We start from the raw sequence: 19,044 nt of genomic DNA on the forward strand, positions 1-19,044 counted from the left end.
AATATATGGTACCACAGAGAACAGTGTCATCTCTACCTGGGAATAAGGATTCTCAGGTATAATGATTGCTACTACATGGACATATGCTTAGTTAATACCCATTAAAATACTCTCAATACATAGCTAATGCCCATTAAAATGTTCTTGCTGTTCTTTCTAGCTGCTGACACACAATGGTCAATTGTGGATCTAACTCTGACCTGGTCATGGCTATCGGGAAAATCATCTTGTTCTTTCATAGAAACTAGGAGCACGCAAAATGATCAAGACCTTATTCAGTATTGACGTACATCTCTTTATACATGAAAAGGAATCAGACACCAATCACAAATACATTGTAGAGTGAAGCAGGGGGTGGAAGAGGGAGAGGGCTAACTACTCCTTTGGCTGTAGTCCTTACATGAATACATCCTCTTCAACTGCTATAGTCTTTTCTTCACAGGGACTATGAACTGTTCTCCTTATAGACTACAATTCGATGCATCATTGTCCTCAGTGCTTATTCCAGACAGCCACTGCAATAAAAGTTGCTACTATGTACAGGCACACACATCTATGAATCCTACAGCTTCCTTTTCTTCATGTCCAAGTAGCTCATTTCAATTCAGTTTGTGGATGTAAACAAACGTGAAAAAAGCCAAGAGGCTTATGCTTCTAGTTTGACATTCTTGCTACCAAAAAAAACAAAAGATAGCTTACTGCATGTTCTCACTACACGATGAGAGCAATGCAGGCTGCCCATCCAAGTCCACTTTGCTTGGCACCTCTTCCTCTGTGAAACTGGCATAATACTGCGCCCAGGCACAGTGCCATCTTAACACATGGGCAAAAGCATAACCAGCCAAGAGACCAATGGACGAGCATCCAACACATTTAACTGAAGGCATGATTCTGACTCAGGAATATCTGTAGTCACTCCTGAGGGGCCATGCTGATGCTTTCAGAAAGAGGTCATTATTATTGCAATTGAAAACAAGGCTAATTTAAGTCTTAATAATGGGAAACCTGCAAGGTGAGTGTTTGAGTTCTGATGGATCCAGATGATCACTCTGCAACACTAGCTGTAGAGACTGGGGATACAACCAATAATATAAAGCAGTGTTCTTACCCTTTTGGCAGCCCAAGAAAGGTTTCCTGGAAACAGCTTCTTCTCAAGTGATTCAAAGGAATTAACATGTTGTTAAACTGACAGGACTGGTGAAAAATGCTTCCCAATCTGTGGGTTAAACCCTTCTACTGAACAAAAACCCTGAAGAATTAAATTAAAATCTGTATTTTAACAGTTCTTTATCAAAGATATGGGGATCATTTTATATCTTCCCTTTCTTGCCTTTATTTTTATCTTTTTTCATTCAGTACTGCACAGGTTATTGCTGGCTCGGATGAATCTCACTGCACTGCTGAACTTCCTATCCTCTACCAACCTTTAAGGTTTCAGAATATTGCTACTCTTTATTTCTACCCATAAAATAACTTCGTGGGCAAATGGTCCATGAGGACTTGATTTATTGTGGCTGTGCAGGAAATGTAGAGGGATAGGACTGCCCTAAGAGGACAATTATTTGCATGATGAAACTATACAGGGTATCTGCATAGGCATTTTTTTTCCTAGGGATGGCATGCACTTCTTAACGATAGCTGAACACAAGGACCCCAGACTGAGGCATTTATTAATTTGGAATAATTTAAGCTCTTTGTTTAATAATCAAGTTAAATAAAAAGGGTGGTGGAAGAAGGAAGTTGCCTCAAACTTTTTAGAAAACATAGCAAAACAATATACACAGCAAGTGGATGGGCCCTGGAGAACACTACACTTCTATAGATGATCGTTTGCCAATCAGAGTGCACAAGCTGCATGACTTAAGGGTTTTTTTTTTGCTGTTGGTGGGTAAATAAGCTCAAGCTGCTGGGCCCTCTGATTGGCTATTCGTAACATAATGGAGTAAAATCTAAACAATATGCTCCTTGTAAATATTTGATCTGCCAGTTATCTAATGGCTAAAGTAGCCCAGCATCCAAATGTATTTTTATATGCCAAAGAAGAGCATTGGAGGTTGGGGTTTCTTTGTGTAATCCTGCCAACACATTGCTTGGCACATAACAACAATTAATTTCTGATACTGCAGTATGCAGGGAGATCTGTACTGCTCAAAGGCATCAGTCACACTCCTCTAATTAGCTATAATTCTTAGTATTTATTATTACTACTTGCCTTATTATTAGCACTCACACTAGGAAAAAAAATGACATTCTCTACCACAAAGGACTTGCACTCAAAACCTCTCTCAAACAAAAGAATGAGCAAAATGTCCAAGGTCAGGTTGGCTTCATGTCTTATTAGTTAATCTCTTTAGAAACTATTATTTTCCACACCCTCACAATCCCAACAATCCCTTCCCTCTCCTTTTATCACCCAGCTGTACTGCTGCCCACAGTCCCCATGTCAATGGGAGTGCCTAGAGACCCTCTATGCGAGGTCCCTGTAGGCAGGAAGAAGCATTTCCGTGGCATGATCTGTCTTTGCAGACAGCAGCGGCTCCTCTTGCTCATTCTTCCTCCCTGCTACAGAGGTTAAGGATGGGGGCTGCATGATCCTTCTCTTGTTGGGTAAATCAACATGGTGTCAACTGGAGTTCAGGAATATAAAACTCCTGTCATGACGCATGGGGGAAGGCCCATAGAACTCACCAGGTGCCCTTTGCCAACTCAAGGGTCCATTATTTTCTAACCAAATGATGTCATGACACTGATTTTCCATAACAACTGCCTCAGCCTTTGAGAGCCAACTTCCTCTATTAAAATTGCAATTAAAAGCTAATATCATAGAACTGGGTATCATCCTCAATAATCACTCAGATATTCACACAGTCACTATGCATTGCTCTTGGGCAGTCATTACTACAATATAGCTGGGAGCATTATACGGTCTGGTGAACAGTAAAAATAATACTTAGCACTTACCTAGCACTTTTCATCTTCCATTTGTTTAACTAATATTAATAAATGAACCACAGCAACACCATGTAAAATAAATATTAACCAGCATATTGAACAGAAAGAAAAAAACAGTTTGAAAAACACTACTCATGTAAAACCAAGCACTCAAAAATTAGGAAATGGTGGAATTAAGATTTCTGTGCAGCTTTATTTTGGCATTTTTGCACATACACATGACAACATATTCTTTAATTATGTAATCAGAAGCCATTTTTTTCCACAGGCACCTTTCATCATTCAGTGCCCAGGACTCACCTGCTCTAGGTATGGATTAGGGCTGTGGGGTGAAGGAAGCTGTTGTCTGTAGGGCACTGATTGCAAAAGTTGTAATGAATACAGTGAATGACAGAGTTGTAAGAAGGAAGAAGACATTCTCACATTTAAGACAGTTTCATGCTGTCTTGAACAGTTTGATTCTCACCCTACATCTGCCAGAAAGTCTTTTTCTGAATATAAGTGAGTTCCTAAAACCAACTTTTTGATGATCAGTAATACACTGTGTTTGCTGTTTTCTGGATGCCTGACTTGAGATCTTCAGGTCTAACACACAGATGTGCTAAGAATTCACGGCTACAATTGTATTCAACAGGAGGTGTACTTTGAATAGATCAGCTATTATTTAGTGTTTAGCACTGAAAAATCAGATTGTAGGCCTCCCAAAATGGCATTCAAAATTAGCAAATACATTTAATCTTAAGCACTCTGTATCAGGTCCCCATTTGTAAAATGGAATAATGCCACTATTAATATGTAGGGAGTACTGAGATACTATAGAGATGAGCTTCAAACAAAAGCCCAGGAAGAAATTGTTAATTCTGTCTTCAGAACAGGGTTTCAACAGCACACAGTAAAATGAAGCCTAAATCTACACACTGAACAAAATACAACAAAGTACTGATGAGATGAACCAATCCAGTGTGGTGACTTAGGCAAGAGTCCTCTGGAATACAGGAATTAAAAACTATATTTTATGCATATGCACACTGGATAAGTTAAGCTTGTATAGGCAACCTTCATTCCAGCATTTCCTAACTTGTGAGTGCTTGACTCGAACCTGTAATGACATTATTAATAGTCTTTCATGAATAATTTCCTAGGTTTTTAAAGAAGCAACCTGAACCCCTCTCCACGTATTCTATCATAGGGCATCCCACTGAGACCCACACTACCAGTCAGCAAGACTGGAAGCTTTAAAACCAGCACACTGGCTTTTGCCACTTGAGCTTCTGGCAGCTTTCCTGCCTGTGGACCAGCACCAGAAATGAATGACATACACAGTTTGGTTCATGATGGTTTGTTGACACAAAAGAAGAGGCGAGACTTGGAAATCTTGGGTTCCTTTCCAGGTCCTGGTGGGGAATATGCACTAGTGAGCACAAACTATTCTGCCCATTATGCCTTCTCCCCCAGTCCCCCAAAGACTTGACTGCTTCTGCAGCTATACTGTCCTCCATCATGTTTTTCTAGCAGTACTGCCTCTCCCTCACTCCTGGGTCCCCATGCTAATGTCTTTGTCCCCATGTCCCAGATACCAACCCTCTGCCTTCACATTGCATTCCTAGTCTCCTTGCCCAGTCATTTCCAGTTCTACCCCACTTGCTCCAGTCATCACCCAATCCATCTGTTCCCCTACTCTGGCTTCTTTCCCTCCTTCCACATTTGCCATCCTCATTTGTCTCCCATCTCAATCTCTCTCCCAGGTTTCTCATTTAATATTGTACCTTCAAAATCTCCTTGTTCAGCCAGTTCTAGTACTTCCCCTACAGCTTGCTCCTTGACAGATCTGTTTCCACTTAGCCCTACCACCTTTCCTTCACAATGCTGGCTCTCAGACTCAGTCTTCACCCAACTAATTCCAGTTTCCTGTGCCCCATCCTACTAGTCCTAGATTTCTTGCCCAGCTGGGTCCCAGTTTCCTTCCTTGTCCCAAAATATTCCTTTTATATCTTGCCACCTCTGCATTCACATTGGGCAGGTTCCTTCTCCACTTTACTTGGATGGAAAGGCACCAACAGCACAAAAGAAACAATATCTCTACCAACAGCAGCCTGGAACAGAATTGGAGAGAAACTGCTGCTCATATGCAAGATTGAGTCTACACATGCAGACAGAATCATTGAAGACTTGTTATGAAGGTCTGTCAAATATCTATGGAGCCTGTGTGAACCAGCTGTATGAAGACTCATAGTCTGGCCAAATTAAGTAGAATTTCACAAGGCTGACAGAACATCTGTAATGAGCTCAGGCCCAGCTGGAGAGGATCCGGCCCCAGGTTGCAGCTGGCAGGAGTCAGGGAGTAGGCTGAGTCATCCCTCAGGGCTACAGGAAGAGGGCCCTGCCCTTTATAAGCCTACAGTAGATAGCAAACTGTCTCGGCAAAGATCATGCTGTGCCACTGGCCTGCTTGGATTTTCACACCTAATCCTGCCTTTGGCTCCTAACCTTGGTTCTGACTTTGTTCCTGCAATCTTGAATCTGATGCCTGACTCCAGCTCCCCAACCTAGGTGATCTATCCAGGCTACCCGTGCCAGGGTCACTCACGATACCCTTGACACAAAAGCTACTACGCTGTCAAATTTCAAGACTCTGCTTTAAATCATGGGGATGCTAACACTACTCAAACATTTTGCCAGAATTTGTTAACATGACCAAAACAATTTATTTTTCCCCAGTCTCATTTTCAGAAATTGCTGACCAGTTTTCAGTTACATTTAAATAATACATTTAAAAAATCAGCCAGCAGGACAGGCAAAGGCAGAGGCAAAGGCAAGCATCCAGCATTTAACAATCACAGTTTAAATAGTTAAATTTTGACAAAGTTATACACTTTGGCCCTGTTAATGGGTAATACAGCACAACCTTAAGGATAGAGGGTACAACCAAACCCACCTGAAAATATATGCAGCTAAACTGTAAGATACACAAACAATTTTATTATAGTGCGTGAGAATGCACACATAGATATTTAGTTCATGCTTGCCCATGTTTCATATATGGACAGATATTATACCAAAATACCATAACAAAAGAATCTTACTAATGTTGCAAAGTCAAACATTCAAAAGTTTGGATATGCCAGAGTTAAGGTCTGTGCAACCTTATTTCTGCCTCATTGCATCTATGGATTATGACAGTCTTTAATTACACTACCCTGCACTATTAGCCCTACAGACTTCCTGCCTCATTCAGTCTCCAGGATGGACTGCACTCAGTCAATGAGACAACTATTAATATTTCTTTTCATCCCTGTCATTCATGTCCCAGTTCAGCGAAGTGCATGCTTATGCACTTTGTTATACAGAGGCCTCAAACTGTAACCCCCATCTCTTAGTTACTGCAGTGACTGCTATCTATACAGTTTTACGCACACATGCTTATAAATTCAGTGCCATGGGAGCAGCAGGACTAAACTGACTGACTGACCCACCAACACTTTATGCTGACCTAACAGGCACTTTGTCTAATTTTCTAGGCAGGTTACCTTTCCTGGGAATAGGGCTGAGAAACATGGTAGCATGTAGCACCCACTCAGGACACCGGGACTGTTCCAACATCCATTAAAGAAACAGCAAGATTTCTATTAACTTTAATTAGCCTTGGATTAGGCCCTGAGCAACAGAGAGAAGGATGATATGCTCATGAAGAACTGGTGCTGAAATGCTGTCAGCAGGTAGGTAAAGCTGCACCTGAACCAAGATGGTAGGACTTATTCTAAGGCAGGGGTGGGCAAAATGTGGCCCGCAGGCTGGATGCAGCCCACCAGGCCATACTATCCAGACTGCAGGGCCCCTACAAAATTTAGAAAATTTCACCTGTAATGTGTCCCTCGATAGCTCGCCAAAACTCAGTAAGCGTCCCTCTGTACAAAATAATTGCCCGCCCCTGTTCTAAGGACTCTGTCTCCTAATCCTGGCAACCAGAGGCTACAGTACAAAAACCCCACATTAGTTGAGCTGACTAAGGGGGGAAAAGGGTAGGTAGAGCCAAAGGAAAAAAGCAGGGAGATGTCTTAAGTGGCAGCATACGAAGAGTCAAAGGCTGGTATCATTTGGCAGGCTCATACCAACTTTCCTCCCCTGTAAAGAGGCACCAGAGAACACAAAATGCATGCATTTGCAGTTAGCTAGTCAGACCCCCAAATGAAGGGCCTGATGCTGGGATTTCAGTGATATCAATGATCTATGAAGGGCAGGAAAAAAAAAAAAGAAGAAATGTAAGTACAAGTCAGAGAAAAATGATTTATCTTTAAAACTAATTCAATATGCCATTCGCTGTTTGTAATAGTGGGATGGCTTTTCCTAATGACAGATCAAGACATGGGGAAACTGCTCCAGATGCCCAAATTGTATATAGACCATATATAGATATATTCTAGTATGAAGCAACATTATCTTGCTGAGCAGTACTACTGTATATTAAGGGACACTTTCCCAGTGTCTTTGGCTAATAAATTTATAAGGAGTTCGAGTGCATTACTGAGCTCCTCCCAGGCTCCCTCTGCACATTTCCATCCAGCTTGAATTTGCAGTGTAACAAGGTATGGCCCCGCAGCTGGAAACCTGTCAGCTGACAGGGCTCCAAGCAATTGGGTTGCACTATGTGCTGCCACAGCTGTGAGTCCCACAGCTGATGAGACTTCCAGCCATGGCAGTGCCCTGCGAGTCCTGTCAGCTGCAGGACTTATTGCCACAGCAATGTGTGGGGCGCTGCTGCAGCTGGGAGTCCTGTCAGCTGTGGAAATCGCAACCGCAGCAATGTGTGGGGTACTGCTGGGACTCGCATCTGTGACAGTACCTGGGACACTGCGGCAGCTGGGAGTCCCATCAACTGCAGGACTCACAGTCACAGCAATGTGTGGAATGATGCCCTGGTTGCAAGCCTGGTCAGCTGAGGAGGCTCACAGCTGCAGCAGCATGGAAATGTTCAGATAAAGGTGTAATAGGATCTGCTGCTAGATCCCACAATCACGTCTCCTGCCATGCACGTGGATCACACATCAGATCCTATCGCACCTTTACCTCAACATCTAGAGGGGCCCCAGATTTCTGACTTATAACTCTCACAGTCAGACTGCACCCATTAGTTTGATCTGGCTGATCTGCAAGAGGGTTTGTTTCCGTGGTTTCTGTTGGAACATCACAAAGTCTGTGCTGCAACCCACCTCAAGTGGAAGAACAGCATCAAAACCAGCCCCTTCCACCCTCACAGACTGCTGAGGACAACACCACATTACATGGCACACATTTCTTTAATTTTTTGATTTGAATGGGTGACAGTGGTGGAAAGAACTGCAGATATCCTGATAGGCGACGACAAGAGAACTGCAGCACAATCAGAATAAATAAAAATCAATAGATTTCTGCTGGTGTTGGCTGTGAGAGAGAGCAGAGCTATTTATCAACCCTGACAAGGGGGCAGAACTGTGGGATCATCACAGATGCATTCATTATTTTTATCAAGAAATGCTAAGTAGGGAACCAGGATCACTACAGCATGATCAAGCATCTTAACATATTTTTATGCTTTAATATGCAATATCTGGTAAGGCCTAAGAACAGTAGATGGTACTTTGTACTTATACAGGCTCTTTTCTCCAAAGACCTCAAAGTGTTTGACTAACATTATGACTGAACTAAACCTTAGAAAAAAAAAACTTTGTGAAGTAGCTATTATTATTCCCATTTTTCAGATGAAAAAATTGAGATACAGGAGGCTTAAGTGATTTTCTGCAAGGTCATGCAGGAAGTCAGCAGCAGAGCTGGGCACAGAACCCAGATCTCCTGACTTCTCATCCAGTACTTGCTCTTTCCTATTTTATTTATTATTAGTATGAGAGTAGTGCTCAGTGCAATAACCTCCCACAGTCACATGCCTCCTTGTCTTGGCCTCTGGACAATCATAAAGGAAGACATTAGCCCCATCCCAAAAAGCTTACAATCAATGACCAATCCTATTAGTAGCTCCAATGGGCTGCACATAGAACTGATCTGATTGCAGTGTTGGAACTTCAGCATTTCTCTTTTTTATATCATTTCACCCACAGTTATGGTGTCTGAATGTCTAATGTTGTTAAGCATTAAAACCTCATCCAAGAAGAGTGAACTGTTTTACTAGCTTTTGTGCATTCATTAGAAAAAGGAAATTAAAAGGGAGATACAGCATATGGAGCTCTATTAAAAAAACAACATTCAAATAGTATTCAAGTCGTAGTGCAAGAAAGTTGGGAGACTGAGTAGGAAATGTGTAGAAGCCTCATGGAAAATTCTGAAAAACAATAAAAGCAATTCTCATAACAGGCTGCAATCTCTATTGTGACTGCGTAACAATTGTTTAACTACCTGTTTTCAGTTGCTCACAACATAAGCCATCTTTAACCTTTGTGGTTGTAGTTCTCTGTTTAATGTCTGGGATTTTGGTAATTTTTTTTCATGACCTAACATACAGTCGGGTGAAACTGCTCAACTTCGCTTAGCAAGTTTCTTAATGACATTATGCCCCTGCCTCACAGAAATGCAAGATGAGGGGAAGAATCAAATCCAGGCCTTCTCAGTTAACCAAAAAGAAAAACTGCTTCCATGAGGAGGCACACTGGCCTGAGCCCTATTGCAATGTGGTAGTGTTGTGTATATGGCATTATTCCCCTAGTGGCTAGCCTGGATAAAGAGCAGATTTATTACTTGAACTAAAATAAATCTTCATAGTTGGTATGGGAAGTCTGTGCTTTTGAAACAGAAGGACCAGGATTCTAGTGGCAGCAAGACAGGTTCATGTGCAATTTGTCTAAAAGTCACATTGTTGTATGTAGCGCAGTCATTATGCTATTGCCCTGTAGGAGGCTGCACACTCCCCGTTTTCTTAGAAAATAAGATATTATCTGTGGAATGGGATCAGCTGTGCCAGGGTGTGTCAGCTGATCAGCTTCACTGGTGGTTATAGTCATTACCTGGGATTGTTGTCATGCAGGGTCAGTTCCTGGGGCGTTAGGGGCCCAGTCCTGTGGGACAATGACCCCAGCTGCTGTGCCCCAAGACAGGGCATGGCAGTGAGGTACCATGGGAATCCCTTTTAGGATTCTCAGGGTATGCAATAAGCAAACTGGTGTCCTCCCCTATAAGGAATAACAAACTGTGGCTACATTTGGTAGGAGCAACATTTTTGGGCACGTGGAGTGCAAAAAGGAGGAAGGATGTCTGTTTGCTTACAGCTTGTTCCTCCATAAACTTTTTTATGGTGACACAAGGGCGACATCTGTTTGCATACTTACAGCATGCCGCCAGATGCTGGTCTCCTCAGAGTGGTGCTGTAATCTACAACATTAATGTACAACTTCCCAACACCAATGGAGATTTTTGCTGTCTCTGTCAATGCTGCAGGACAGTTTATTGGCATACCAGGACACAAATGCAAGGTCTTCCACAGAGAATGGAATTTAGGACTTTCCTCCCCAAGGGTGCCCTAGCCATTAGCCTACCCAGTCAGGCTCCTTCTTGCTTGCTCTCTACCTGATCCCATGACTCATGCAGTCCTGGCTGCCAAAAGGTCCAGCTTCAATAGGAAGGATAAAGTGTCCTTGCCAGTCTATTTTATATGCTGATATGGGTAATGTCCTGGCAAGTCGGAGATGAAGGTTCAAACCCTTCAAGGTGAGAGAAACCAAGAACCTACGTATCTCACTTTATTTCCCATTAAGCTACTGCACCAAAAAGATGGACATCATCATTACTATCAATCATGGCATTTGGAATGAACTGCATATAACTATTTCACATGGAAAGCATATTAGACATGCTTTGTCTCTACCTAAGGAATGAGGGACTTAGTCACAACCTAGACATTTCCCACAATGATCTGGATCACAACAGAGATTAAGGAGGGTTAGATGCCTAGATATCTATGTGGCTGAATCACTAAGCACACACAGTAGCCCTAGTCTAGGCACCTAAGCAGTTTTGGAGCTGCTGCATTGGGGTTGATCTAGATTGCCCTTTGTGACCTAAGTGCCTGAATTGGGCCTAAGTCCTGTTTAGGCTTCTACAAGGTCAACCTGGATATAGCTCCAAAACACCAAGCTGTGATGCTTAGGTTTAGTGTGGTGAAAATGAAAGAAGCAATTTGCCTAGGCTTTTAGATGCCAAAACTGCATGCCAGTAACTCCTTGGAGGATGGAAAAGTTTATAATGGAAACACCAACAGGACTGATTACATAAAAGGGCTCTGAGATTTAGACCTTGCCAGAGTACTGTCAGTACTAAAAGTATGTCTTTCCCTGCAATACTTTCTGTAGGAAGCACTAAATCCAGGATGCTTAAAAAAAAGGGAGGGTAACAATGAAGGAGCACTGATTTCCTTTGAGAAATCCTGCTATGACTGCTAAATTAAGCAGTGTTGAAAGGCGTGTGTGAAGGAGGAGTTAAATCACATTAAATTCAAATCCCTGAACAGACCATCACTTTTCTGCATTAAAACGACATACAGGGCTGAGAAGCATACACATTCAAAGGTTATTTAATTTCACACACAGTCATCTAAGAGAATGAAGAACACCCCTACCAGGAAAACACAGCCCCCAGATGCATAATTTTCTACTGGAAACAAGCAAGCACAGAGGCAGTAGAAACAGAATAGATACTGAACAAAGCTGATGCAACTAAACAAGCTAATTTAAGATACATGTGGGGATCCCCTAAACAGGAGATAACATGTTTTATGGAAAGGGTGAAGGGCATTCCACACACACACGCATGCGCGCGCGCACACACGCACGCACGCATGAACAGAGGCAACGTTTTCCCAGGAATACTCTCCTCTGATTCCTTAGGGTTTATAGAATTCTTTACTCACTCCTCTCCTCATCGTCTCTGGCAGCGTAGGATAAGTGAGGTTTTTCTAGTTAACAAACAGTTTGGAAATGAAAGTATGGTTAAAGCTAATAAATGTCACATTTTTTACATATGAGCTAGGTACTAGATGCCAGTCTGTACTCTGCTTTCATCTCTTCCAGTGGTGTTGCTCTACTACCAAAGCAGCAAAAGGAGCGCGGATTCTCCCCTTATTCCTGCCCCTTAATAATTGACCCTCAAACCCCCATACAGAATCACAGAGGTACACAGATGCACCTCTACAAAGCAACATTTCCAAGGAATCTTTCTGTCTAAGTATGGCTGACTGAAGCCAGCAGGGGTTGCTCTGCACAAACCGTGGGGTGAGTGGCTTTAAGTTTTGTTAGTTTAATAGCAAAAAAGCTGAACTGTTCTGTGTTGATGACCTGCAGTAAGAGAGATTCATTTTAGCTAAGGAAATGCAAAACTCTTGTCTTCAGCCATACCATTACTGAACAATTATTTGAATATTTAAAAATCCCAGTGTCTATGAAATTTGCTATCAAGTGAGTGGCAAAGTCAATGTCTAGGTGCTTAACCAATGATATTGTCAGTTCTGATTAATCAGCGGTCCTTGCCAGGCTTATGGCCAATTAGAATTTACCATAATAAGGAGGTGACAGCTGGTGTTGCTAAGCAACTGCTGTCTATAGAGCTAAAGGAGCCAGACGCATTTAGATGTTACTGTGGATTTCGACAGAGGCATGTCAAAACAACACAAGCGTTTGCCCAGTGGAAAATTTTACAAGCAAGGACTGGGCACCAGAGTGAGGAATATTTCTTTTTCAGCATAAATACAAAGCGGAAGATTTTTTTTTTGAAAAGAAGAATTTAACCAGTCAATCATTACTCTGCATTTAATTAAGAGATATTGTGTCAATGGACTAGAACTTTGTCACAGGGTAATGGTCTCCCACTGCTAGATAAATGCTGGGGCATTTATAGAAAATTAGCAGCAGGTCATTGCTGAGACATTTATTTTCAGCCAGAGGTATTTATCGGGCAATGCCATTCTGTTCCAGTGACTTATTTTATTATATCAAAGGATTAAAGAATAAAAAGGGAAGGAAATGAAAAAAGGCTGAAAAGGTTTGTGTGTTGAAGTGAAAGCTGCTGACTTTGCAAGTACTGAAAAGCTAAGTTCTGATTAGGAGCCATAACCTTTTCTGCACTTCAGTCAATCAGAGCAGCTGCTTCTTGAAAGTAAAAGGGGTTTTTTTTCTTTTCTTTTTTTTAATTTCTACATTCTTACGAGCAAGCTGATTTCTTACTGGAGTAAATTACAGGATCAGATCAAGGCCAACTGAAATCGGCATAGCTCTACTGAAGTCAACGGACTTACCACGTTTACCCAAATCCAAGACACATTTGAATTCAAGATGTCCCCCTAATAATTAGATTCTATACATGAAAAATTATAAATGTGTTACCATTTTCCTTATATACAAGCTAATTATTGGAGGGTTCTCTTAAATTCAACTCCGCCCCCCGCCCCCTAACTGCTGTGGTGGTGAAAGCAGCAGCAGGTGCTGAAAGGCTAGATCTTTTCCCCTTATGCCTCTGTCTGCCCCCTTCCACTTGCCCCTCACATGCCTGTGCCTGCTGCCCCATAACTGTGCCTGACACCTGACACTTGTCCATCCTGATGTTTGCCCCTCCACCCGCTGCTCCCTGATGCTTACTTTCTGCAGCAGCTCTGGCTCAAGCTCCAAGGCAGTCAGAAGCCCTGGCACTGGCCTCAGCCCCAGCAGCAGCTCCAGGCCTGGCCAGGAAGGTAAGTGGGGTGGGGACAGGCAGTGCTATCTCCTCCATACTCGGCCTCAAGCAGCATACTGCAGATCTCCCCCACAATCTCCTTACTACATCCTCCCGCCTCTACTCTATGATCCACCCTGGTCTGCGGCAGGTAGTGTCTCAGCTCCATCTTCAGCCTTGGGTCGAGGGCTGAAGCCAGTTCTGTGATGCCACGTGCCCCAGGCTGGTACTGAAACCTAAGATAAGGTTCCTGCTCCCCACCTCCTCCCCTCCCCCATGTTGACTGGGAAAAAAACCTCTTCTTGGATTTGATTAGCACCAGTTGAGGAACTGAAACGTATTGTGCATGTGTGGCATGTATCGAATACTTTGGAAGTACCAATTTTATGGTTATTTACATTAGGGCTGTGCGAAATGGCACTGTTCCGTTTCACCTTGAGTTCCAACGGTTCGAGGGAACAGTGTTTCTTATCGAATTTCATTTCAAGTTGAAACAGCTGTTCTGTTCCGTTGAAACAGAAAGGCTGTTTTGACACCATTTTGAGTTTCGCTCGGAGTGGAGAGTCAGACCAGCTGGGCTGCTTCCCGGTGCCCCCACTGTATCACTCTGGGGACGGAAGACAGCCCAGCTGGGCTGCTTCCTGGGGCCCTGCACTTGATCGTGCCGGAGATGGGAGGCCCAAGCAATCAAGCGCAGGGCTCCAGGAAGCACCCCAGCTGCGCCACCTCCCACCCCGGCACAATCAAGCAGATGGGGTTGCCAGATCTCGCATAGGGGATGGGAAGTCAGTCCAGCTGGACTGACTTCTCATCCCCAGCCTATGGTCGAAAGGTTTCGACCAACCTTGTTTTGTTTCGGGGCTATTTCAACCGGCTTTGTTTTGTTCCGATTTTGCTGTTTCGACCTTGAAATTGGTCGAAATAGTGTCGGAACGAAATGGCAGGCGAAATTTCGCACAGCCCTAATTTACATACACTTAAAGTGCAGGCTACAAGGACAGATGCTCCCAATGGAGAAAACATGATCACTTTCAGAAGAAGATAGTTTTCCATGCTGTATCTTACCTCTTTCAGTTTTGCAGCACTGAAGGTTGGGGTCAACATGCTCCGGACCTCCTTCCATCTTTGATCACGCAGACAGAGAATGCTGTCAACTACTGGCTTGGAAACTAGTCCTGGTGTCTAAATCAAAAAAGAAAAAAAATACAGACGTAGGAAGTAAACAAGTGGAATGAAAACCAGTCTAGTTTCAGCAAAAATTACAAGACTCTAGAACGATTCTGGTATCCTTGTGATATAACTTAACCTAACTAGTCATTTGCCTTGTAATCATTCTAGTAAAGTCAATAGCTACCTAATGTGAACAATAGGATTGGGATATTGCGACAAACACTGAGCTGAAATACCAGATTGATTTCTTCTTCAGTGTATTCCTTCAAAGATACTAAACTAGCTTAGCACTATATTCTCAGACACATCATGTTTTGTAATTTCTGACACTCTTCTTCAATTGCCAACATTTTCCGCAGAACCCCAGTTTCTCTGAGTATATGTCCTTCTAAAGATGGCGATTCCTTCCCTTTTAGAAATGGGTGCCAGATGCTCCCTACCAAGATCCTGATGGGCGACATGATTCTAGACTGTACTTAGAATGTCAGTCCAGTAGGTTCGTTCTGGGACTCTTCAGAGTATGTAACTGCATCTTCTGAGTATGTTACTAAAGAGCTAATCAAGTCCTTCCTGAAAGCAAAATTCTACTTTTTAAGTGTGCTATCACTGGGATTCCCTCTGAATAATGAGGTCAGGATCGGGGATACTATGGAAATATTTGATCAATTATTAGATCAACAGATGCCTTTTCCCTCCTGTATGTTACATTGTATTCACTCCCATTCAGAGCATGCCCACAATATCCACTAATTTGTACTGCCTAATCAACTATGGAATCCCACTAGAGAAAATTGTGCCAGCCAACTTGGAATAAAGTGGTATGGGAAGGAATGTCTGGCTTGCTACACTGCATAAGTCTTGTAAAATGTGTGAGTGTATTTTATACTGCAAAAGGTCTAATGTAATATTCTGAAATACCTGGCAATGCTAGACACTGTAGTAAACTAATGGCACTAATCTGACAGTGTACAGGCTGGCTATGAGCACCAGTGGGTTGACTGCCAATAGGAGTACAGAGTGAGAAGGCTATGACCCAGGTTAGGATTGATCATCCTAAGATCAAATATAAATACATTTTAAACAGACATGGAGCATCTTATTCACATCCATACTGGTGACAGTGAAAGAGTTTTCTCAGCTCCCTTTACAAATCACTTTTAGGGTAGGCACAGACAGATAAACTAAACCAAATTAAAAGGCAGGGGGCAGTGGAAGATTATAACATATATAGGGCTACACGGTAATAGTTTCATTTATTTGTTCCTATCTCATGCGAAATGGAAGCTAAACCAGAGTAGCGCATTCCTGTTTAATTTAGAAGTAAACTGCTGCAGTTTAGCTTTCACTTACCATGGAATAGGAATGGATACACAAAATAGCTGATGCACAGTAAGCGCAGCACCCTCACCACTTTCAACTATGTATATTTTGCACATCTATCTATTAGGCCTGTGCAAAGTGGCAAGTATTTGCTTTGGATTCAGATTCGACCAATTTGGAGGACAGCGATTCAATTCAGAGATTCGAGTCACTGTCCTGATTCAATTCAGCTGATTCAGATCCAAAAGATTTGGCGCTGCTTCAGAGATTCAGACATAGATCAAACAGGCAGCTGACACAGCTGCCTCCAGATGGTAAGTGTGTTGGGGTTGGTGGAGGGGAGAGGGAAGGGTCATGGAGGAGGGAGGGATTGGGGTTGGGACAAGTTGCCCAGCCGGGTTGGGGGGGTGTTACTTGGGGAGGAGAGGGGCGGGATGTGAGCACAGCAGCACTTGGAGCAGGGGCTTTGCCCTGCTGCTGCTTGCTCAACCAGCATGGCGGGGTGGGGAAGGGGGCACAGTGCAGGTGCAGCTCGCTCCAGGCAGAAGTGGGGAAGTGGCAGCAAGGCAGAGCCCCCACTCCAAACGCTACCACACCCTCATCCAGAGCCCCCGCTCCCAGTGCTGCCATGCCCACATCACCACTGGGAGCACGGACTCTGAGCTGCCGCCACTTGCCAGCTTTTAATTGGTCTCCCAATTCGATTTGAAGATTCGGTCCCCGAATCAAGCCGAATTTCCTCCCAATCAAATCAACTACCGAAGCTTCACACAGCCCTACTATCTATACCTTTAAACTAATTCTCTATTTTATGGTTTCCACAAAACCTTCATTTTGTCCCATGCACAGAATAGTCCTGCTATGGGAATAAATCAGAGCTGTGCACTGAGAGAGGTTGCTGTCTGTAGAACTCCTGCTTCATTTGCTGCAGATGGTGGAAGGTCTGTGCAAGGAATGAGGAGGGGGCTGCAGGGAGAAAAAGGATGGTCTTCTGGTTAAGATAAATGAACGCCTTGGAGAACTGGATTATGCCCCTGCCTCTGCCATCACAGAGTTCCTATTTAACACCAGGCAAGTCCCCTAAATCAAACCTTTCCCAAGTGGCCATTTATTGCGTGTTTCCTCTCTCCTAGTTTCCAACTTGAAACCACTGTGTCTGCTTTGCAGAAATGTGAAACAGTTAACAGATGCAACTGAAGTCAATAGGAGCTTTTCTATGAAAATGTACAGTGCGCTGCTCTGAAATCCTAGGTCCTAGGTGTACCTAAACAGCTGTGACTATTCTTTGACCATAATTTCTCCTAAGCCTCAGTTTCACATCTGTGAAATGCACTGTGAAATGGGGATAATACCTTCCCTCAGAATGGCATAACATCAATTAATTTGTGAAGCACTCATATACAGTAGTAATGAACACAACAGAATTAGGGGTTTGCTCATGAGATTTTGTCTCTTCAAAACAAGGTCTGATTTAGTGTACCACAAATAAGATCTTGAGCCACATGCTGAACAGTAACGTTAGAACAAAAAACCTTCCAGAGTCACTCACTATGTGACCACCATCCATTCTGTTTGCTGAATGAAGCAAGGGTCTTACGGAAAAACAGCACATAGTCATGTAATAATGTACCATCTGCACTACAATGCAGATGGACAAAATGCCAAATTAATATTGCATAACCTGTCTTAAATTGGGTATTCCCTTCTCATTTTAGAGATCCATGTTGTGATGCTTAACATAAGTTTTTATGCATGATCTCCTGCACACCACTTTTAAAATAAGGAAGGAAAAATTCTGGTATTATATTATTTTATTGCATCTTTAACTTGGGCATGAGAGCATTTTTTTATTTAGTGGAGTAGCCACAGAACTGACATGTAGGGACTATTTCATTTGTCAAGTTTTCCTTATCATTCCCGCAAACACTTTCTTGCTAACTGCATAACTTGCATTACTGGTTCACATAACAGGGAGGAAAATGAGTTTGCTTTGAGAATGATCCTGAAGTATCTTATAAAGGATGAAGTGTAGGCTTTCACAAAATGGAAATGGTAGAAGCTGCAATTGAGCAGTTCTGATCACAAGAAAAAAATCACTACACATTATCAGATAAGACACTGTAACTTTTCTTAAAACTGTGAAATCAAATACCTATTATATTAATATGACATCTGTTATTACTTAAATACTGAACAACTGATCTCTGCCTATCCTTTCCCCTTCTGCAGAACCTGAAATCAAGGGTGAACCCTATGGGGAACCGAAGAAAAGTGGATGGATGCTGCTATGGGGGTAACTGACACTCCCTGTCACACCAAAAAGGAGGTAGGGAGGGAGAAAGAAATTTGGACGCAGTTCAGAAAAGCATGATATTACTTGGTAGCATCAACAGTATGAGACTTCACAGGCAATTAAAAAAGCCAGGCAGTTATACACATGCTCCAGCAGGTGCAGGGCTGGGTAGGACTCTCTCACTAGAAGGGTAGTAAAGCACTGAAGCAGGCTACCCAGAGAGGTTGTGGGATCTCCATCCCTGGAGATTTTTAAGACCTGGCTAGACAAAACCCTGGTTGGAATGATCTAGTTGGAAATGGTCCTGCTTTGAGTGGGAGGCTGGACTAGATGACCTCCTGAGGTCCCTTCCAACCCTAACTTTCTATGATTCTGACACGCACGTCTGTGCCAACAGTTTGTAACATTCAGGTTTCAAATACTGAGATTCTTCATGAAGAGGAAACAAATTTGGGAACCCAGCTCCATATTCAAGTCACAGCCATGGTGTCAGTGAGAAATCCTGATGAGTCCCGTCAGTTTTGTGCTCTCTCAAGTCGACTTGTATTGTGCGGTGGTAGAAAGAAGTCTCTTGCCAACCACGATCCTCCCAAAAATCAATTACTGGCCTGCCAAATTCTGCAAAGCCA

At 42.8% G+C, this 19,044-nt stretch overlaps 1 protein-coding gene across 1 annotated transcript in view; it reads right to left on the reverse strand.

The window, feature by feature from the left end:
* The window catches only part of TBXAS1 (thromboxane A synthase 1), a 390,857-nt gene that overhangs the window by 155,461 nt on the left and 216,352 nt on the right, over positions 1-19,044 (reverse strand). The window contains exon 6 of the mRNA XM_025198922.1: positions 14,698-14,814. Coding sequence (XP_025054707.1) covers positions 14,698-14,814 — 117 coding nt within the window. The remainder of the gene's footprint in view (positions 1-14,697; positions 14,815-19,044) is intronic.

This window comes from Alligator sinensis, unplaced genomic scaffold (genome assembly GCF_000455745.1).
Source record: "Alligator sinensis unplaced genomic scaffold, ASM45574v1 scaffold74_2, whole genome shotgun sequence".
In the NCBI taxonomy this organism is placed as follows: domain Eukaryota; kingdom Metazoa; phylum Chordata; order Crocodylia; family Alligatoridae; genus Alligator; species Alligator sinensis.